General features: G+C 36.2%; 1 protein-coding gene across 3 annotated transcripts in view; it reads left to right on the forward strand.

Annotated features, from left to right (window-relative positions):
* LOC5565804 (aquaporin) overlaps positions 1-20,764 on the forward strand; it is a 46,296-nt gene extending 25,532 nt beyond the window's left edge. Inside the window, exons 1-4 of one of the 3 annotated variants that reach the window (XM_021849341.1) lie at positions 7,499-7,802; positions 19,587-19,843; positions 19,904-20,197; positions 20,267-20,699. In XM_021849341.1, coding sequence (XP_021705033.1) covers positions 19,595-19,843; positions 19,904-20,197; positions 20,267-20,473 — 750 coding nt within the window. In that variant the 5' untranslated portion in view covers positions 7,499-7,802; positions 19,587-19,594 and the 3' untranslated portion in view covers positions 20,474-20,699. Of the gene's footprint in view, positions 1-7,498; positions 7,803-19,586; positions 19,844-19,903; positions 20,198-20,266 lie in introns of those variants that run through there. The other 2 variants (XM_001650120.2, XM_001650119.2) reach the window with 2 other exon arrangements.
* Positions 20,765-24,354: the final 3,590 nt, after the last annotated feature.

The following is a 24,354-nucleotide window of genomic DNA, read 5'->3' on the forward strand; positions in this document are numbered from 1 at the left end:
TAATGGAAATGATATTATAATATAATATTTTTATGTTTGGGGAGCCCAGCGGTAAACAGCTTTTCAGTAAGATAAAACTAATGGGCATGGGTTCGATTCCCACCGGTCGAGGATCCTTTCGGGTTGGAAATTTTTTCGACTTCCCAGGTATACAATATCATCGTGCTTGCCAAGCGATAAACATAGGCAAAAATAGTCAGATGGCAAACCTCTCCGTTGATAAATGCTGCGAAGCAGACTCTGTTCCACTAGGTGCGTAACGCCAGGTATATGGCATGGTGATACAGTGGGATTCCGTTTTTGGCATGCTCCGTTTTTGGCATGCTCCATTTTTGGCACCCCCCGATTTTGGCAACAAAAGGGATCCGTTTTTGGCAACATTTTTGAATACCATTGAAATTTGTAAATATTTGTGAATATTATTGTGTCTGTTGATTTAGTCATTTGAATAGCAAGTCAACTACACACCGACATCATTCCAGAGCTCTATTTTCGCCGATATTTCCTCAAATCCCACCAACTACTAAGGCATCTCGTACGCGCCTATTTACTTCGATATGGTCATTGGTCATGCATTCGCAATGTTCCATGAGGCCATTAATCTCCATTAGTATCTCAACTAGAAAAAAACCTCTTTTTTTAGGCATTCGTACTGAATGACCAGCCCACAATAGTCTGCCAGTAGGTGATACACTAAATAAAACCAATTTTCTTCAGATTTGGAACACTTGAACAAAGCACAAGCACTGACACAAAAGCAACATGAAGTCTATGACTCACACAGAGTTTTAATCATAAATTTCATCTCACTTTTTTGTATTTCATTTTTTCATTATTATTTCGAAGTGCCGTTTAATACCGCCACCATGACAAATGTGCACACAGTCCAAACATCACTTTATTGTCAAAAACATCAGTGAAATGTGCGATAAATACGATTGAGTGTGTCTAAATGTTTTGTCTGTAGTATTAATGTGTAGGATGATCAAAATATTTTGGACAGACCGTTACGTGTATATAATTTGGACATTTACGGCAAAATCAAGTGGAAGTGGCCAAATTATATACGCCTAACGCTCTGTCCAAAATATATAAAACACCCTATATTGAACTTTCTGCAGCAACTATTTAAAGCTACGTTCCATATTTGATAGAGATTTAGTAATACGTTGGATTTGTTAAGAGACTACATTCTATACAATATTTCAAATCCAGAATATGGGGCTCATAAATTAATCATTAGGATCCTTACGAATTGGGTCTATGAGTTTCCTAACTTACCCTGAAGAAACCTTAGGAGTTTCTTGGTTTTAGGGAACTTCTCAAAAATTTCAACGTATTCTTGAAGATGTCTGCATGTTCCTAACGGACACTGAGGGTTATTGCGGAATCCTGAGAATGTATAATTGGCCATTCAAGATTATGTCCAATATCTGATGCCCAATAAACTCTTAAGATTTCTAGGGCGTACTGTGAAATCCTAGCGAGATAATGGATTTCTAGTATTCTAGTTACACAAAATACTGTAGTTCTGGCGAAATGTTGTAGATTTTGAAAAGGTTTTTTGAAGAATTTGGCCAGTGATAATGGTAGCCTAGGAATAATGAATTTTTGAAAATTATCATCGGAGACCTGAGAATTTTCAGCAATATCGAGGCGAAACCCTAAGCAAGATCCTGAGAAATCTAAGCGGGATCCTGTGGATTCTTACTAAGATTCTTCAGAGTTTTAGCGTAGATTCCTCACAAGCACCCGAAGATTCTTATCAGGCTTTTGAGATTTCATAGCATTATCCTGTAATGTACTTGTTCATGTTTGCGCTTTTGACTACTGCAAATCATTCTCTATGAGATGATATGCTTCATCAGAAAATAAATTTATTCTAAACTCACCAAAGTTTGTCAAATTTTACGCCAGAGCCTAAAAGTTTAACTGATTTTTAATTTTCATTAAATTATGAAAACAAAAAAACAAACTCATGAAGTTTTGTAATATCCATCGCCTTTGTTTTATAAGTACGTCATTGAAAGAATACGGTAATACATTTCTTTTTTGTTTTGTATTCTCACAAAGTTTCAAGGAAAAGTCCAATTCTTGAACAAAGATCACTTATGCGATTATTGATTTTACATTACCCATACATACAAATAGCGTAAATAAAGCTTTTAAAAAAATCATTGAAGCGATAAAAACTATGTAGAACGTTTGCCACAATCAACATTACGTGGTTATAGATTCATAGCATAGTCCACCCCTCCGGAAATTTGCTTTGAACAAAACCGTTCCGAAGTTCTGATGCCTTATGATTCCATAAGGATGATGTAATAACATTCTAATGATGTTTTCAAAAAATAATAGTTGAAAAAAATAATTAAAAAAATGGGTTCCGATTTTGGCATGGTTCCGTTTTTGGCAACTGAAAATTTCGACTTTGTTGCCAAAAACGGAATCCCACTGTAATTTACATCTGGATGAAAAATCATGTATTTTGAGCCGTCGCATTATGGTACTATATGATGGTCTGACAATGTCCACATCACACCCTAGCGGAACCGGTTCCGGAATACTCCGAAATACCGGCCAAATCATGTCGGCTAAATGTTGGTCCTCTTGATGCTCTTGTAAATCGGAATGAAAAACCATGAAATTTGAACCGTCGTTATATACATGTGTATGAACTGCTGAATATGATATACGCCAGTTCCTTCTGAAACAGGTTCCAGGTTCCCTTGTGCCCTTGTGCCTAGAATGGGCATACTGACAAACAATTTCCAGGGTTCCATTCTAGAGTTCCATATCTTTCATATAAAGCTAAAAGAACGAAAATCGGTTCAAAAATGAATTTTTGAGAGCGTTTTAAGGTGAAGATGAATCGAAGCCAAAGTTCAAATTTTCAAGAGCACGGATCTGGAGAACCAAACATCCGTTTAAGCTGAAAACTTAATCGATTGGTCACAAGCTGGTGGTGACTAATCGATTAGGTTTTCAGCTCAAACGGATGTTTGGTTCGTCAGATCCGTGCTCTTGAAAATTTGAACTTTGGCTTCGATTCATCTTCACCTTAAAGCCATGGGTCATTTTTGACCCTTAATGCATAATGTGTCACTTTTTTTGTAGCGCCGCTCCTAGAAGTCGCTGAAAGCTTCTTTTAGCACGAAAATTTTCGTTTTCAAAAGTTATGAAAAGTCAGAAAATTTCAGATTTATATCTTTTTTCTCTACAAAGTTACAGCTTATTTACCATGCCGATTGGTCAAAAATGACCCCAATGCACAAGGAAGGTTAATGAGAGCACCGATGGACGGTGAGCAAAACTGCGTGAAGATCTCGGGCGAACATTTCAGAGCGTTCGAATTTCTCCGGGGACTACGCCAGGATGATGGACTTTCACGCCTGATGTTAAAGACTGCGCACGAAAATCTCATACAAATAGCTGTGCTAAACAGTTGAGATACGATTTTCAAGAGATCCAGTCAGTTTGTCTGCTCTGCGGTAGACGTGAACTACGGTCGAAAAAGATTCAACTCCGCACCTAATGTACCATGTACGAAACGCTGATTAGACAGGTGGTACTTTATGGTCATGATGCCTGGACCGTTGGAGGATGAGCTGCACACCACGCGTCTTTGAGCGACGAGTGGCAACTGTACGGCAAACCCAGTATCCCAAAAGTAGCTAAAGCCAGAAAGATACGCTGCGCAAAGTGTATTCCGTTTTCCGTTCGATACGTTATGTAACCTAATGCTACGTATGGAACAAACTTGATAATTCTGAAAAATTTCGCTAAAAGTTTTATTCGAGGTTTTAAACCTTTAAAGCTTATAAGTACTTGGGATACGCTTCCAAGTATTTATAAACTTTAAATTTGATTTTTAAAGTATTGACACCAAACTGCTGATTCCCAGAGTCCAATGAAACTAACTTGTTTCCATAGGCCGAAATTGAAAATATCATTGAGGTTTATCAGTAAAAGGTACATTGAGAACATTCCTATCTAGATATGATAAACACAACTGTCAGGTAACTTATCGTAATTCAATATTTCGAAGCAATCTTAGTTATTCGCGAAACATCTCCTCACCTACTGTTTGCTGTCTTCCTATCAGAACTGACCGTGACACACTTCCATGTTCGCACCTCCCCTAATCGCCGGCATGCATTGTCTTTGGGAGGGACTTTTGGCACCTTCAGCCCAGTAGCCTTTACCCGACGCGAAGACGACGACTACGTTTCGTGTTCAAAGGTTGAACCGAAAAACAATCACGTCGACGACAGGTAGCATTCCAGATAAGCGAGCAACCGATGACCAAGGCTTCTTGCTTGTTTCGCTTTTTGGGGCCGATAAGCGCCAGTTGCCTCGGTAAAGTGACTTACTAACGACTCGATGACTGATGAAGGATGCCAATTGGGTGAAGAATTTTGCAGAATTGTGCGTCACGACCATGGCCTTTGTTGCAGAAATCGTTCGATTATTTCGATGGCGATAATTGGTCGAATTGCTATTGTAGGGTGGGTGTACCGGTATTCGCCATAGCCATAACTCGTTTAGTGTTCACTAAATCCCTTTAGAATTATTCTCAGAAAACTAATTAAAACTGTCACTAACGTGGCTAAAATGTAAGAAAGGACGAGCCTGCGTGTCATCTGTAGTAGATTTCTAAAAAAAAAAGATATATTTACTTCATACTTGCAAAAATGGAAGATTTCTCATAATGTTTCCAAACCTCAACTAATAACACAGCGTAACAAAAATGACATTTTTGCGTGTCTCAAGAACCAAATTATGTGTCTCTAGTAGATTTGGGATTGCTGAATGTGATGCCGTTCTCAGAAACGTTACAGCACGTCACAATTTTTAGCTACAGGTCGCCAAAGTTGTATAAAACACTGGTTTTATTGATGTTTACATACAATTTAAAGTATGATTTATCAAATTTTTTGTAATCTTATTTACCAAACATGCATAACAGGACTTGAACTTTCATTTTAGATATAATTTGGTGGAAATTGAACGATTAAATTTTGATTAAATCGATAAAATTCTTCGTTTCTCTTATATGGCAAAATACAATACTTTTCTAAACCATCAAAAAATAACTTTTAAACACCGAAAATATTAAGAACTGTTATGATAAATGATGTTTAATGCATGAATTTTGAATTCTGTTGTAAATTAAGCAAATAAATTGCCATACAAGCTAGCTAACTTGCATGCAATTTTCAACAGACAATATCTCAAAAACTAGACGTGCTGTGATATTTGTGAAAACGGCAATGGATTCAGCAATCCTTAATTAAGTAGATAGCGGTATTTTCATGCTTGAGACAAAAACGTGTAATATTTCCACATAAACCAAACGCTCTTTATGTGAAACCTTCAAGTAGACATGCTGTCACGACGAGAGGAGTACCAATAAATTGGTCAGCTAAGTATCTAGGGCTCATACTAAATAAAATTCAACTTTCAAATATCACATTGAGGGCATTAAAGCCAAATGTAACAAATATGTAAAATGTCTTTATCCACTTATTAATAGAAAATCAAAACTTTGTCTTAAGAGCAATCTCTTAATCTTCAAACAAATTTTCAGGCCAGCCATGTTGAATGCCGTACCAATATGGACTAGCTGTTGTAATAACAGGTATAAGGCTCGGCAGATGATTCAAAATAAAATTTTGAAAATGTTTCTGATCCTTCTGTCTTTGTATAGCACTAATGAGTTACGTAGAATATTCAATGTTGAAACATTGAAACAAATGTCGAATAAAATATCAATGATATAGATAAAAATCAATGTTTTCTTATATTGGTACGATAAAAGCTTTAACTTTAAGATTTAGATTTTTTTTTATCTTATTCTTTTGAGGTAAATGAGTCACAATTGATTCAAGACTGTGACAAATCCAACGTAAATTCAGTTCAGATGATGTAAAATGCGGATGAATCAATTCGAGAAGTCGTTTGGAGGCAGTGATTGACAGTGCTACCAAGACAGTGACCGACGATAACCTCGTCCCTACGCTTACTGTTGTCGAACACTTGCACGGCGTGATTGTGGCCTGACAGCGCTTAATTCGTTTGTTGACTTTTATTTTGAATATTATTTTTCCTCGATTCTCGATTGTTGACAAGGCGCTACGAAGGACGGAGTGCAGTCTTCGAAACCGGCTGAAATGTAAAATACGGTGTAATTTATTACCGGTAGGCAAGGGTGAATTTTTAAAATCCACCCAACGCTGCTTTATCGTAGATATCTCTTCGATACACGTCTCGAACTACATACAATGAGCTATGCAAGAATTTGACCGGTTGGAACCGGCTTTACCCTCGTGAGATCAGTAGTGATAGCAATGCCCCAAGACGGTCCCAATTAAACGGACTCGTGCGATGCACCAATCAGCGAATAATAAAAGAACGTTTCAATCCAGGCGATAATTATCTTCGTAATCTCTGGAGAAGTGAGTAGAGTAAATCACACGAAAGCCACACATGCCATATTTATAAATGGGGCTGTTCTCCATCGTTGTGATTACATACGGTGGCAGATGGAATTGTCACACTACTGCTTGTTTAATCTCGCGGCAAATATGAAGTGATGGCGCATGACTGTCATTCATACCGGTCCGGAGTAGTACTAACTGTACACGCATCTTATCTTTTAGAGCAAGCGAGAAGTATGTGAGGAATTAATCTCGAAAGTCACAAGGTGCTACCGATTCAGTAACACTTACGCAACAGTGGAATTACAAATAAAATTCACTTTAATGAGCTAGCTTTTGCATAAAAATCTCCTTTTCTAAAAAAATTCTTACGGAAAGTTTCCTAAATTTATTCTACGCACAAACACGTTGCAATCCTTCACAATTTCAACTGTTATCGTTTGGCCCGATTCTGAGCCATTTCGTGTTATACAAATACCTTTTATTTTTATTATTTATATAGAAATTTTTATTACTTTTAGGTTGAATTTTGTTCATTATAAAACTTGGACTTTTGTCGCGAAATTTTGATTTCCGACTAAATAGCCAAAATTTAAAATGGGACTTGCGTCACTCCGTCAGATTGCGGCAGTTTCACATACAAAACTACTCTTTTAGTAACACATTGCATCGAGAAGCTGGAGATAATTGTGCTGACTGAAATGCAGAGTGCTGTCAAATTAGAATCAAATCTCATTATTCATCTCGGTACAAACAAATAGAAGTTCAGCAAAAAAAAAATCCACCACAAGATAGGCGCAATTATCTAGGGTGATTCACTTTTTTACGATCAATACGTCTTTTGACGATGGAAACACCTCAGTTCGTATTGTGTAACATTATATATGACGATTCATTTCCAGATTTCAAATCAGGCAATCCAATCAATATGCAGATGATGATCAGTAGCTGGGTGGTATCCAGCGTAGCTAGTAACTGATAACTAGTCTATTTGTCTTATCGATTGATAGTTCCGGTTCTGTTAACGCATGCAACTAGTCGTCTCGAAGAACTGAATTAAGAATTCAGCATTCCTAATGCTTTTTTGTGAGCGACAGTTGGTAACGTTTTGCGTGAATGCACTTTCCGTTTTTCTATGACTTCTACGCGAGCGCGAGAGATGAAAGTCTCTGGTAAATGTGCCCCCAATTAGTAACGGAAGCGATAAGTGTGGCATGCGATTGGAATTAGTTGAACAATTGTATAATGTGGTGAATAACTGTCTCTACAATTGCAAGCAGCAAGGTCGAAGATTTTCTCATCATTTTGTGAGAGATCCACGCAGCAAACCTTAAACGAGTGGCATAACCCAGGATCGGAAGTGTAAGTGAAGTAGAATTCCTATCGGTACCGTAATCCGGGGGCATATTTATCACTATTTTACAACTTTTTGTTATTTTAAGTTTTGGAAATCAAATAATTATTTTGACGAAATTAGTACTTCATTGATCTCTATCGGTTTCTGTAAACGAATTTGTATTAAATCACCTAAAACATTTCATAAAATTTAATTTTAATATCAAAAATTAATAATGACACTTTGGAGCGAAATTGATCACCATATAACAAAACAGGTTTGAAATACAAAATTTCCATATTTACTGAATCTAAAAATGATTTTAAATTCTTACAACTCGAGTTTTTGACCATTTTATTGGTAAATTAAACTTTTTAAATCTTCACATCTGAAATGAGCAAGTATGAGTTCTGTTTGATCTTCCGACCTTGACGCTTGCTCCTGCGGGAGCGGGTGACGAGGGCAGGATCAAACATGTCGCGCGTCGGTCGAGTGAAGTGAAAAAGTTCCGCGATCGGTTAGTTCTGTTTGATCTTCGACCTTGACGATTGCTCCTTGGCAGTGCGTCAAGAAAGCCCGAGCAGTCGTCAGTTGTTTTCTCTCTCGGGTCGTGCGCCTATTTTCTCTGAGTGCTTTTATATAGCCGAGCAAACGAGTTAAGCTGAATGTGGATTGTTGCTGCTCAGTCAAGGATGACGGATCAATTGGTGAGCTCGTTTCATGCTACTATTTCTAATCTATAAAATATGTATGACTGCACATTTAATCGATACAACGGTAGGACGTAAATATGATTTTTCAACAAACTATGAATGGTTCGTCACTGTGAGTGTCGACATAAACTCTAATTCATGAATTATTTATGTTTAACATTTTTTTGTTTTCAAAACACCCCTTTCTTTTTATCTTTATTTTTGTAATTATAAAAAAAAACTTTGAATGGTTCGACACTACAAGTGTAGACTTGCGAAAGGTTCACTTTATTCAACAAACTTTGGATGGTTCGCCACTGTAAGTGTCGGCATAAGAATAAGAGTGTTCTATGATGTTCCAGCCAATCAAGTTTTTGTTTCTTTTCAAATAAGTAAAATATAATAACACATGCTTTCGTCCTGACAGCTGTAGGAATGTTACATTTAGATATTTGTTCAACAAACTTTGAATGGTTCATCACCTTAAGTGTCGGCATAATTTTCCTTTACATAGAAATTGTTCATATCAAATGAAAATATTATATTTTCATAAAAGCATATTTATATTTGACAAAAAAAAACTATTTATCATGGTCTAATCACTTATCAAAGTGAATCCTTTGACCCAACGATCCTCCCCATTAACAAACATCCTTCCTAGTAACCTTTGTGGAGATACAGAGGCAAACACGGTCTCCAAATAGCAAAGGTTACACACTAACATTCCTTCCCCCAATCCCACCTGACTACAAGGACGTGGCCGGCGCCGTTATTGACCCTGTATAAATAGAGGCACTGAATTATGCACACTGAAGAAGATTATGGCCAATCCCAGCCGAACTTCTAGTTGATTCTTTGTGCATTTTCACTGACTTCGGTCAATCACGGAATAGCAACCATTGATATGTGTAGTCAGTCTAAGCTAAGCTAAGCTAAGCTAAGCTTCACATCTGAAATGAGCAAGTATGGTTTTATAAACAAAAAACTGTACGATTTAAAAATGAGTTCAGTAGTTCATACTTAATCTTACACAACATTTTTAGCACTAAAAGTTTGCATATAGGCTTAACACAAGCGGATTGTTTAGTACTGACTTTTTCAACAGTTTTGCATACACCTTTAAAATCTGTGTGTATATGTAAGTAAAACTGACCTTAATGAAAATGAAATAGTTCAACATCATCTTTAAATATCTATAAACTAAAGAAAAATATTATTACGGTATACAAGACAGTGTTGCACATCCCAAGTATATCATGAATAGAATGGTTTGAACATGAACGTCTCAAATGATATAGAACATGCCATACCTTCTCAAATTTCTATTGGATTTACTCCAGGCATTGCTTCGAGGAATTCAGCTAGTGATTAAAAATTTTGACCTAGATATTGTAGAAAATCTATCAGAAAAGTTTTCAAGTCTTTTTCTGAAATTTTTGTTAAGGATTCGTCTAAGAAATTTTCGCTTGGTTTCAAGCAATGTCATTAAAAAAATCAAATCACTCTTTTATTGTATCCGGGCTTTTTGAGGTTTTTGAATAAAATATACTGGATCCTCTTCAAATATGAGTAGAAATTCTTCTAAGATACCTTTAACTATCTGGAGACATGGACATTCAAATTGCCTAGTTTTAGGCTATTACAATCAAAGAAATTCAAGACGAACAATTGAATAAGAGAGGGTATAAGAGAGTAATATACGAGTGTATGATAGCGATTGGCTCTACAGCGAACAAAATCAAATTTTCGGTCAGGTTCTTGTAGACTGATGCATTTTGTATCATACTACCTAATACCACCTGTCTCAACCTGTCTATACTTCACGACTTATTAATAAACATACGATTTGGTTAAAATTGCATGAAAAAAAAAGTTCAATCTTGACAACAAACTCCCGTAGCAAATTCATTATGTTCATGGATTCAATAAATCACGTATTTAATCGAACGAACGAATCTTCCTTTGCTATAGAGATTCTCATGTAACTTAATCAATCACTTAACACTCTTCTACACTTCAATTTTCTTATCGTCAATTTTGAATGATTTTGGAAAGGCCACATCCGAAGATTAAATAAGCCACAACAAGAAGAATTCAACACATGTTAGAGTAAACGAAGGCGTCAACTCACATCAAAGGCGTCAACTCACGTCAGGCGTCAACGGTGTCTATGGGCACAAATCAAAAGGGCTCAATAGCTTTTGGTGAAATAGTTGGGCTTATTCTACGACTGGCGTGAGGTGACAATTGTCGGTGTCGTATAGCGAGGTGACAATTCTCGACTCGAGTGAAGTGACTCGCCGTGAAAATCAAATGGGGAGTCACTTCACTCGAGTCGAGAATTGTCACCTCGCTATACGACACCGACAATTGTCACCTCACCCCAGTCGTAGAATAAGCCCAAGTAATGAATTTACATTGCTATAAATCAGTTTTTTCAGCGATTTTTTGGACGATAAAATAATATACAATGCATAAATGCATAATATAAACTTGATTTATTGTTTGACAACACAATGGGCCGTATGAATAAAATGTAGTAAAGTTGAGTTTACTACATTCTCGGTAGTAAACGCTATATGTGGAACACGAGTGGAACATGGTTGTGTCATTTTCCTTTCTACACCTTTCGAACATACTACAAACAACGCATTGCTATGAATAAAGGTAGCATTTACTACAAAGCTACTGGTAGTTAGCTTCAGAGGTTGCTACACTTGCTTTGAGATTGCGGAATTGAATGGAATAATTTAATTTTGAGTACAAATCATGGGAAAACGATATGAGTTTTGATATTTCGGAAGGTATTTTGAGTTTTGCTTAGGAATTCTGAGGTTACGAAAACATTCGCCCCGCCAATGCTAAGATTCCGGTAAGATTACTGGCAGTGGCAAATTTGTAATATCCGTGTGAATTCTGCCATTACGATAATTATGTTATTTTCTAGGAATTTTAGGATGTCGGTAGGAATTCAGATAATGTAATTCTGAATTTTACGTGTAAATTCTGACAACTCAGATTTCCTTTTGAATTCCGGAATTCCTGTACGAACTTTGAGATTCCGATAGGGATGTCGGATTTTTTATGATAATTCTTGAGGTTTAAATACCATTCTAGGAATATTGCGGGAATATTAGGAATCTGGTAAAAACTCTAGAATTGGGCTGGGAATGGGATTCCGAATATTAATCTCTTGGAATTCTGTGGGTATCTTTGAGACGGTATTTCTGTAAGAACATAAACCTTTTGAATGCCGGTACATATTTTATAGATTTCAATGGGATTTTTTGGGAAATCGATAAGAATTTTAATAATTTCAAAGAGAACCCTGGAGTTTTAGGAGAGATCCTCATTGAATTCTAACGACTACTACTGGGTCCTAAAATGTTTAATGAAATCTTGTTTTTGTTCAATAACACGAAAGAGCATGTTATTGTAATTACTTTAGCAATTTTTCCCGCTCAAAAAACGGCTATATTATGTTTAAACTTCAATTTAAAAAATTGGGTCCATAAATGAACCTTGACACTTTTGATCATGTTTGACGTTCGGTTAGTCGACAAAAACACCACAGGGGTTTTAGTTTTAACACTGCAACCAATGGGGTTGTTCCTATCTGACATTTCGAAAGGGACACGGAAAACAAAATACACCCATAATTTGAGTTTAAGCCAAGGGGTGTGACAAAATCCAAAAATAACATAAAACAATGTTTTTTGAACTCAAACTAAAGGAAAACATTAGAAAATTGAGTAAACATGTGTTATTGGCCTAAACATAAGCGTTTGGCACTAAAATTGGGACAGGGCTTTAGGACCCTATTGAATCACTACAATTCCCATAAAAATCTCTACATTCTAAGGTCTAGAAATTCCAAGGATACTATCAGAAACCCCACCAAAATAACGAGAATATCACATAAACACTTAGAACTTCCGGAATTCAACATGCTGTTAAGAAAATATACGGAGAGCATCAAAATTCTACCGCAATTTTAGCAGAATCTCAGTACTGGTGCTAGAAAATATGTGATTCCTAATTTGATAGCTGTAGTCTCAAGATCTCTTCATAGATGTTAAGCTAATATTTAAAAAAATCATCAATCACTGGCGTTGACGAAGACCGAAAACCATTCAGAAAATTCTTTGATGTACCATCATCATAAAATCATAGACATAAAGAGAGTACCAGACTAATCGCAAAATTACACTACAAATCTTGTCAAACAGCACCTTCATGATTTTGTGCAAATTGTCGCGTAATCGATTAGATTCCATGCATTTCCGTCATATGCATGATTGTATTAATTTTAGCCGTCACTCTGAATAGATTGTTCTTTACGTGCAGAAACATTCTGCACTCTGAATGGAAATTTCTTAACGTGCAGCTTCAGTCACTGCTCATGTTCGAAAGTAGTACCCGACCAACCAGTCTTCATAATTCTTTATAGATCTTTGACCAACGATGGCGATCGCTAACGGTTCAAAACGAATCTATATCGATCGCTATCGAAAATCACTGACTTGTTGACCGGGTAAGTACTACATGTTCGAAAAGTTTTTTATCATACCAAAGTGTAGTTAACTTTGTGGATTTTGTTTTTGAGTAGATGCTACATGTAGTAAAGTTCAACGTTTTTTATTCATGTCACCCAATATTTCGTTAATCTCTTTGTTTACTTTTTGGAGATGAGGCCTTTTCGATTGTTAGTCTTGAATTTAAATATTGTGATGTTGTGACGTTTACACTTACACCGAACCACAAATCAACCTACCTTAGACTTCACATTTTTTAATTTGACTGTGACTTTTTGACTCATTTCGGCTATTCCGTGGGTTTCGTTTGAAAACACAAATTTAATAGTTCACTGGTATTTAGCTCTCAGTAAGTAGTTTTCGTTTAACAACAGCGAAAAAATGAACTCAGTGCCAAAAAATGTCTATCCAGCGTTAGCTTTCGAAGTCTTCGTAGTGGGTTAAAACAACTTAAATTTGGGTAAATTCAAAAGAACCCAATTATTATTCCATGGACATTCGACGCAGGATGGTAGCCTCTCTCTTTGTTTTTGACAACATTGCTGTTGCGGGAGCGGCAAAACAACCCAACCGTGGGTCAAAACTAAATGCAGTTTACTCAAATTTGATTTAAAGGACACATTTTTTGGGTAGTGTTATTTCTCCGTGTAGGCAAATGGACTATCGAAATTCATAGGAATCCCTTATGTTAATTCGCCACAAGAAATCGGGTTGAAATTCATAGATGCCTCATGAAACCAAAATTATAAAATAAAAGTTTTCACGGCAACCTGGAATCGAACCAAGAACCTTGCGATCGATATGCCCTTGCGCACACCACGCGCCTGTCGACTCCTTGATGTGGGGTTATGCTAAATGCTAAAACGATACGTAATGCGTTCGTGTAGCAATAATCGTTCCATCTTTCATAAGATAAAATGTATCAATTTCATTGGCGTAGGAACAGGGGGGTGCAGGGGGGCCAGCCCCCCCAGAACCATCCAGGCCCCCCCTTAGAATTTTAGATGGAAACATATGTAAAAATAAAAAAAAATTATCTGACGTGCAGAAAAATCTTCTGAATCAATTTACATGACTCTTATTATTGACAAATAACTCTTCAGTAGCTACGTTCTTTTACTTTGAACAGTGAGAACAGTAGTGGAAAAAACTCGATAAATCCAATAAAAAATCCATAAACTCGTAAAATGTCCGACTTTGACTAAAAAATTGGCAAAATTACTAAGGAAATTTCATAGACAAAAGATAGTGGGATTAATTTTATGGCTGATAAGCCTTAAGGAATTCATGACAATTTTTTTCAAAAAAAAAATCAACCTGGCTACATTTTCTTCAGATGGATGGCAAATATTTAATCTGATGTGAAAAAGTGCAACAAAATCTACCAATGTTATTGGACCAATGAATTATTTCTTTGATTTTGCTGAATTCTTTAGAGTAATTTCGCATGAATAAAATGAAATTCTATACTACATTTTTACAAGGAAAAGTATTATGTTTTAAATTTGAGTTTCCAACTGATTCGTAGCAAAATGTGTTATTCCTGAAAGAATTTCAATATAAAAAATTTCTCAACGAATGCTACATTTCTCTTGGAAATAAGTCAAATAATTTTGTGAGATTTGTTCATACTTTCAACTTGAATTCTTCATGGAGGACAACCATTTCTTCTATAACTTCTTTTTATTGAAAAATTGATTCCGGAATATGCTCCTGGAGTCATCTAAAACTAAACTTATTATTTCAAAACTTAAAAATTTTCCCTCGCATTTCTTCCAAAAATTCATTGATTATGTCAAGCCTTACACTAATATATTTAACCGAAAGTTGTTCTATAAATTTATCTGTGAATTTCTTCGAATAGTTTTCCATCAAATTTCATTACAAATTCTTTCACGAAGATCATCAAAAGTCCTTCGAAAATGTTTCCTAAATACGTCACAAATTTCTCCAGAAATTTTTCTTTTTCTTTTCAAATTCTACTTCAAATCCTCGGATTATGCAAGAATTATCTTCAAAAAGTATTTTTTGCCTTCGAATCTTTAGTGATAACCCCTGTAATACTTTTGCTTCCCGAACCAGCAAAGCGATTACGGAATCTGTGGAAAAGCATCCGGCAAATTAACTGGAAAAAAGGAACATATTCTGGGATTGAAGTCTTGTGTAATTCTAGGGCGGAATTCGTAGAAGCTTACTAGCAGAACTCAGGAAATAAAGAAATTCTGCCAGATTTCAAGAATAATTTCTGAAAAAGTTTATGATGAAACTTCTTGAGATATTGTTTTTTTACAATTCATAAGTGAGGTTTTTATTCATCCTGTAATCATTCATCTCTAGAGAAAGGATAATAAATAATCATTTATCTTTCGTTATCTTCCTGCTTGAACATTTTGCTGGTAAAAATATTTTCTTATTACAAAAATTGCACAATTCTTATACTTATGGTTCCTGAAAGTTAATCATGTCCTGAAAAAGGTCCATTGGTAATTCCTCAACAAATTTTTAAAGCAATGCAAATTTTCCTCTAACATTCCAATTCAGTAAAATCTTACATATTCGACCATAATTCTACAAATTCTACCATAAGACATCTTTGGTAATGTTCTTAAAAAATACCGCCAATATTTTCGCGTTAAACTTCTACAGTTCTACTACAATATTTAAAAGGAGTCCCTAAAACAAAGTTTGTTTGAAATATCTTCATGTAATAAAAAATTGGTTCCTAGTTCAATCTATTCGCCACAGTATCATGAAACTTCGGAATTCATGCAAAATATTGTCTAAGGTGTTTGATACAAATACCTTCAGTAAAAATTCCATCCATCATAACGCCAATCATTGTCCAATATGAGAAAAAAAAACATAGAAAAGAAACAAGATTTTTGTATCACATATCTTTAGAAGTTCTTCCTTAATTTTTTGGATGTGTTACTCTAGGATCGGTGATTAGTAAAGTGATTTGTAAAGGTATCTCCAAAAAATATTGAGGTATTCATGGAGTAGTTTGAGTCCAGAAATTGGGATTGAATGGATTTCTAGATGTAGAATCCTGAGACAAATATTCGAGAAAAATACAAGGTGATTTATAGAACCTTAATACCTGATGGAATTTCTGGAGATTTTTTTAGGGAATTCAAGGATAAATTGCAAAATCCTTTAGTAAATCTGTTGAAAAGTATCTCTAAAAATCCTCCGAAGAATCACTAAAACGGGATGTTTTTAAAAGAAGAAATCTTTGGAAATTAATAAGATGAATGGTAATTTTTTTCTGAAGAATCCTAGGACGATTAGTCTGTGGCTGAAAGCCTGACTAATAAATAAATTAAAAAATCCTAGGACGACATCGCTGTGTTTCCTCAATATAATTCTTTGTAGAAATCCTTGAATAAATTGTTCAGGTAACCCTTGAGTATTTTCACGGAAAAGTTTTTGAAAAAAAAAAAACAGCTGAACGTTTTTCGTTGTAACTGTATAGTTTTAAAATATTATTTCTAAGAGAGTTCTGAAGGTATGCAGGAAGCAACATCAAATTGATTCCAAGAGAAATCTAAAAAAACACCTAGAGAATTTTCTGCTAAAAATGTGGATAGATCTGCGGGAACTTCTTTGAAAAATCGCTAATAACATTTATTAAATCTTGTCTGATTGCTTCTAAAATATTGAGAGTAATCCTTAGAGTAGCACCTGAAAAAATCATTTAAAGTTTTATTTTTTAAGAAGTCTTGGATAATTTTGGGTGCGAATATTTCAAGTAACCTTGATGAACTACAGAGAGATAAAATATTTGTTGAATGAATCTGAAGAGAAAATATAGGAAGAAAATCAAAGAAAACTAGGGAAAACTGTTTAATAATTGTTGCGAAGTTCCTAGAAGATAATTGTGGCGAAGTTCCTAGAATTTCTTAGGAAACCTCTGTTATTCCAGAAAATCATAAACAATCTATTCATGAACAGTTGGATAATATTTCTAACTAACAATTGCAATTTGTATGTCTAAACATGTTGAGGTCCTCCCTGTAGAAATTTCTAAAACAATTTCTAAAACATACTCTGGTGGTGTTTTTCAAGATTTTTTTTTTCAAGCAATTTAATAGAGATCCTTCGAGATTTTTAATAAGCTACGAAAGCGTAGATAAATATAAGGAAAAATGTACTGAATAATAACTACTGATCCTAGAAATAATTTGCCGTGGGAACTCCAAGAGGAACTCCGTGAAAACTGCTTAAGGATTTCTTGGAGAAAGCACTGAAAAAGTATGGAAAAAAATCATGAAAAATGATTTTTTTAAAATCACATGGTTGAATACCTCCAAAGTTCATGGAAGAATCACAAGGGTTATTTATCGTAATCTCTTAAGAAAACATCATGAAGGTAGTTTTACTGAACTAGACAGAAAAAGGGATATGTATGAAGTAAAATTTGTAATTTACAAATATCAATGATTTGCAGCAATGTCAGACAAAATATCAAACATATAAAATCTATGCAATCATCGATTTTTGTGAAAATAATGATTATTATGGCCGACATCACTTCTGTAAACCAAGAATTTGCGAGCCCCCCCCCCCCCTAGGCCCCCTCCAGAAAAAAAATCCTAGCTACGCCAATGATCAATTTAGAAAGTACAGTTTACTGTGTATTGTTTACACACAGAACATGTGTGAATTGTACAAAACATAGCTTCGAACATAAACCAGACAAATTCCATGTCAAATCGGTCAGTCACAGTAAATGGTCAGAACTTGACCATCTTCTATTTGCAGTAAATATTGCACATGATTTTGCTATGATACAATAAGTGTTTTCCATAGAAAAATCGATCATTTTGACTCGAGATTAACTTTTTGATATGGCCTATAAACTTTTACATACAACTTATTTTAAAAATTCTTAATTCGAAACTGTTGATTATAGAGAATAATGCTCTATGAAGAAGTTGTAGTGAACCGTTTGGCCTACAAGAAAAAAATACACACTGAAAAAATGTTTAACGTTTTTTTCATGAAAAAATCTAAAATACAACTAAAATTTTAAATTTCACAAAAACCTCATTTTTATTATTTTTTTTAATTTTCACAATAGAATCTTGATAGTTAACAGATGTTTGGGACAAAGTTTCATAAGGGAGAAAATTTTAATAAAATTGTTTTTCTAAGAACAACTTAGAAGTTTCATCAATGACTCTTATGATGAAACATCTCGGAATCCAATGATGGCTGTTACAATGGCCGACTTGCGACCCTACTCGCGTTTTCAAAGGCACAAAACTGGAGAAATAGTAGACAAACGTTCCTGATCTTCTTATTTTAAGCTATCTGCTAGTGCACAAAGCCAAAATAAAAAGTTCACTCTTGTTGGATGCTTCCTTCGCGTGATTAGTGCCTTAGAAGTTTTAGTGCAATCTTAGAAGTTGATTCCAAACTGTTTCACCTTATTACCCTGTAGTACATAGTTATATGAGGGTTGAAGGCTATGCGGCTCCATACTTCTTCTTTTTCTTCTTTTTGACACATTCTTCATCATTACGCACAACCAATAGGTTCCAAATACATTTTTGAAGAAAGTTCTCAATGAGTCTTTACAAAATGACTCGCCATACAACAACAACAACAAGTTCAACAGTATTCACAAAGAGATTGAAGTTTGTATGAAAAAGTAATCAAATGTGAGATTTTCCACGAGTATCGCATAGAATTGCTGGTAAACAAATCTGATAGAGGTGTAGGTAATAAAATCCAAATCTCGGCAACAGTAGAGCCATAAAGCAATCGTAATCGGGATGCCTTTTTACGACTCTGGAACCTGGAGTCACAAATTTTATGGTGCCAATAATCCGGTTATCATTTCAGTTGCTTCAAAAAGTGCTTCTTCAGTACTTATTCAACAACCGAGCTCTATCATTTTATAATTCCAAATTTTCCTACCTCGGTGTGTCTAGCTGTGTTGTTATCAGCTAAGCGTTTGCTGCTACCAAGCAGTTTGCGCATTCAGAACTTGAAGGTGAAATAATGACAAGATTTGGTCTTCTGCACGAAGATCAGGTATTACTCAATGATTTCGTAACACTTCTTCGCGAATGCCTAGCTGTGAAGAAGCTTAAATCACGCGGGCTGGACGACCTTGATTGAACAGCATATACCTACTTATCATATGATGGCGCTTTTATCAGTCATCGGTGCTACCACTTCAACGATGGCCCTACGTCCAATTAAGCAATCGCCTGTTTTAGAAAATGGATTCACGGTAGATCATTTACCTACGTACACACATCGGTAGTTGCAATGGGTGGTGAACTCCATTTCACGTCAACCGGCCAAGCCGGCATAAGCATTGATAAGGCCGACACTGATAATTTTGTTTTTCATCGTTACGCCGCGTTCCAAGCGTGTAGTATTCGAGATGGCGTAACTACTATCGTTCGACTAGCTTGTTTTGATTAGCATCATCTTCTTCATCCACCGAGTGGTCACTCCGTAGATGATACGGAAAACCGGGTTACGCGAAAGTTGACCCCTGTCTAGTCACTTCAACTGATTTCCTTCTAGTCGATGCTAAGTTTAGAATTTCTCTTCTCATTTGCAGAGTAAACGATGAAGAAATCAACGCTCGACACCATCTCGATCCTGCTGGCGGAGCTTGTGGGAACAGGCCTTCTAGTATTGCTAGGATGCATGGGTTGCGTCGGCGTCCTTGGTCATGTACCTTCTCACTTCGAGCTATGCATCAACTTCGGTCTGGTGGTCATGATTCTAGTCCAGGTGTTCGGTTGCGTTTCCGGTTGTCACATCAATCCCGCCGTGACGGCCGCGGCCTGGGTCTATGAAATGGTGTCTACTAAGGTAAAAAATTGCATATATATTTATTCACAGGATCTAACACCTCTCCACGCACTCTTACAGATGGCTCTCGGATACGTTGCGGCCCAGTGCATCGGAGCCTTCATGGGCTTCGGAATGCTCAAGATGCTCACCCCGGCGGTAGCTTTCATGGATGCTCTGGAGAAGGGCGCCGGATTCTGTGTGACCACGCCCAACGCTGGAATCACGACAGCGCAAGCCGTAGGAATCGAATTCCTCGCCACCGGTGTCCTCGTTCTGGTGTGCTGTGGAGTGTGGGATCCTCGCAACTCCAAACTGCACGATTCGGTCCCACTCAAGTTCGGTTTCACCATCGGATGCTTGGCTGTTGCTGCTGTAAGAATACAAATTTCCTTGAATCGCTGACCGTAAAGTTCTAATTGGAAACGACCTTCTACCTTCTAGGGACCATACACCGGAGCCAGTATGAACCCGGCTCGATCCCTCGGACCGGTCCTGTGGAACGGCGACTGGACGGCTCACTGGGTCTACTGGGTTGGACCACTGACGGCGGCTTTCAGCATTGCCTTCCTGTACAAGACGGTGTTCAGGCGCGAGGTTCCCGAGCCGGAGTACAACCGTGAACTGACCGCTCTCAATACTGAGAAATAGAAGAATGCTCATAGATACCCCCGTTCCCCCAACGCGGGATAACCGAAATCTACTCTTCATCAACAGTGCCACTGAAACCGAGAATGCCAAAATGATAGATGTGAATGTTTTGAAATTGCCCAGTTGTAGCTTCAGAGAAACTTTTTGGAAAACTTAGATTGTAATGATTTAGATATTAAGGATAGAGAAGACGTATGCTGTATGTTGTGTTTAATAGAGAGTTTAGTGAAGAGTTTAATGGAATCAAATAGTGCAGCGATCTAAATATAATAAAGTAAATCTTTAAAACAACGGCTTATTTTATGTTTTTATCATCTTCTTGGCATTACGTCCTCACCGAAACAGATCATGCTTCTAGCTTAGTGTAAAAGATTGACTTGCGCCGGTTCCTCCCTCCAGACACTACAATGACACAGTTGGTGGTTGTGTTGCGATCCTAAACATTTAAAGACTCGGCCTAGAAACTGAAGACAATCGAAACGGTTTTTTTTCGTTCATGTTAAGTCGAATGCTGGATGAGGAAAAACTATATTTGATGCAGGCCTGCCTAACATTTTTTGCTCTTTTTCGACATAAATTGTTGGTGCGTTCGCAAGAATTGACCAATATGAACAAAATTTGTCACAAATGAAAGCATGGTGTATGTTTGTCCAATCCATGCTGAAATTTTTAAATTGATATCAAACTTTTTGCTAGCGATGCAAGCAAAGGTAAAAATCAGTTCGGCCTGCGGGCCGGATCATTTTTTGAGCTTAATTGCATCGGTAGCAAAGAGTTCGACATAAATTAAAAATTGACAGCATGGATTAGACAAATATACTACCAAGCATTCATTTGAGACTAATTTTATTCATATCGGTCTATTCTTGTGAACGCACCAAACATTTATGTCGAAAAAAAGCCAAAAAGGTTGGGCAGGCCTGATTTAAAGGTTCGCAAGCGTGTGTGTGTTCAAGTGTTTTCTGTTGTGTTTGGCATTCCAGTGTTATGAGAAATTATAGGTTGATATTGGAATCATTTGTGGAATGGAACTAAAGGATAAAGTAATTCCCCCGAGAGGATAAATCAATTTCCCCGAGAGGGTAAATCAATTCCTCCGAGAGGAAATGAGGAATGAGGAGTGTAAAATGAGAAATGCGAAATGTGAAATGCAGAGTAAGGAATGAGGCATCAGGAGTGATGCGTTGGGAGCAAGGAGTGAGAAGTGAGCAATAAGGAATGATGAGTAAGGATTTAGGAATGATTAGTAAGGAATGAGGTGTGAGGAGTGAAAAGAGACGTAAGAAAAGAGGAGTGAAGAATGAACAATGGAGGAATGAGGAATAAAAAGTGAGAAATGAAGAGTAAGAAATGAGGAGTGGGGAATGAAGAGTGTGTGTGAGGAATGGGGACTGAGAATTAAAGAATGAGAAATAAGGAGTGAGAAGTGAGAAATGAGGAGTAAGGAGTGAGAAATGAGTGATGAGAAATTCAGGCTGACCATACGTACCGTATTTAACGGGACAGTACCGTTTTCATCCCCTCGACGGGCTGTCCCGTCGATTTATGGAAAATGTTCGAATTGTCCCGTATTTTAGGAAATGGAGAATTGGCACACAATTTTCAACACTACCGTCGTTGGGGGTGACAATGGGTCAAAAAGGGATATGTGCGATTTATTTTTTGAATAACTCTCGCAATTTAACTCCTATAAACCTCAAATTTGGTGTGTATGCACTTTGATGGTACATAAACAACTGTTCAAAAAATTAAAGACAAATATTTATTCACAGCGGCACCACAAGTGAATGAAAAATGACCCAATCTCACCCCATAGAGGGGGTGACATTGGGTCACTATAATTGAAATAACTTGTTTTTGAGAATATTATTTCGAACCATTCACAACTGAAAAATATTGACAAAAAACGATGCAAACAAGACAAAAAGATATCTAAGATGTTTCACAAGTATGATAAACCCACCAACAAGATTATACTGAAAATTGAAGAGCTATGAGAAAAAATATGTAAACCCAACATCTATCGTCAAGTTTACATAAATTTTCTTGGTTTTTCCCTCAAATTGTCTTCAAGGTCTCATGCCCATTGCTATAAAGCCCATCCAGTTTCCCCAAAGGTTTACTGAAACAGTGATTATTTTAAACCTTCGCAAATAGTTAAATTTCGGTGCGACATTCCACGATCAATAAATTTCAGGCAGAAGTTGACGTCATAATCTCAGTACTTCAGCAATCCAAGTCATTTGTACTTCCGTGAGATGTTTTTATAATATGAAAACACTGATAAATAATCAAATTTAGAAAAAAAAAACACTCTTTTGATAAAAATTTACGATGTTGCTGCGCACGAAACACAGTTGCTGGTTTGAGAAATTGTCAAAATGCGTTGTATTGTTATTCAATGCACGGAATACTCAAGTAGACTTGTTTGATGTTTCAGAGATGCTGTATTCAGAAAGAATAAACACATCTTAATGAAAAAAGAGAACACCCGGCACCGTTAAATGTCAAAAAAGTGGACTTGGAATTTCAATTACTATCGTTCTTGCTTGACCCAATCCCACCCCCATTTTCAATGTTTTAGACATCGTACCGAAAAAAATGATTTTTTTGTGGTAAAATCAAACAGATTCCGGAAAATACCTGTGATGTGTAATGAAAAGACTTTCAACATTCTACTAATACAACGATAGAGGCTAGAGTACATGCGTGATACTTTGTACAGGAGATATTTAATGTTGTAAATTTTATCTAGTTTCAACATGTAAGTTTATTGCTGTAGTAGGGTAGGTGTACCAATTATGGATGCAATATGTCAACAGTATGCATTAAAATCAAATTTTAACCGCGTTTCCAAAACGTAAGCATGACGTGTTGATGTTAATTACTAGTTTTAAGCCTTACAAAACAGTTGAATTAAACAGTTTTAGTACTAAATTAATTTAAAGCTTCTAAAAATTGGTTTTAAAAAGCGTTGTCTTTGTACCAATTATGGCTATAGCGTTCCTATCATTCGACATAAAAGTGTACCAATTATGGACTATCGAAAATTTGCACGAAATGAAGTCAAACGCCTTCCAGAGCGAATGATAATGCAACGCTAATAAGTAATAAAGTGATTGCTCATAAATGTTTCCAAAAAAATTGTGTTGAATAGATGTTAAATCAATTTATTTCAATGGGTTCATGGGAGAAAATGAATTTTCGAAGAGGAGTCAAAATGTAGTGAAAATGCAAAATATGATACAAAAAAGCATTAATGAACTCACATTGCCTTTCCAGCGCCTAAATTTAACGAAAAAAGAGCGAAAATTCAAAAATCGAGTATTGCTGAAAACCCCTCTCTACCATGAAATTAGCATCTCCCGCTAGTGAACGTTTTCGAACGTGTGATTGAAAAATCTAGGTAATTGAGTACAAAACATTAAGATAATGCCTTACCGAACCGTCCCGTCGTGGAAGTCACCCGTAAAATAGCTTTATTTCTTTTATTTTACTGATCAAAAAATGTAAACAAACCACCTCCAGAGTATCGCCATAATTGGGCTCTCATACACTCTTTGTACCAGTTATCGACATAGTGGAGATAACACGATTTCCAACTTAAAATAGTAGATTTAGTTGCTCACCAGCTAAATTTGTTGATTTGTTCTCACTAGCCAACATACATTTATCGGTTGAAGCAGTTTAACCGGATGAAAACATAAATTTCGTGACGGGTGTTCCTTAGCTAACTGCTAAGAAGGTAACATATGTGCACGAATGTTCTTATCAAGGCTTAGTTATCAGAAAAAACAATTAGGTTTATCGTTCCTGTGAATATTAGCTGTTATATTCTATAAAAACAATAAGAAAAATCTCTTTTTGTTCCCACTATTGCC

This window comes from Aedes aegypti, chromosome 3, assembly GCF_002204515.2.
Source record: "Aedes aegypti strain LVP_AGWG chromosome 3, AaegL5.0 Primary Assembly, whole genome shotgun sequence".
Classification (NCBI taxonomy): domain Eukaryota; kingdom Metazoa; phylum Arthropoda; class Insecta; order Diptera; family Culicidae; genus Aedes; species Aedes aegypti.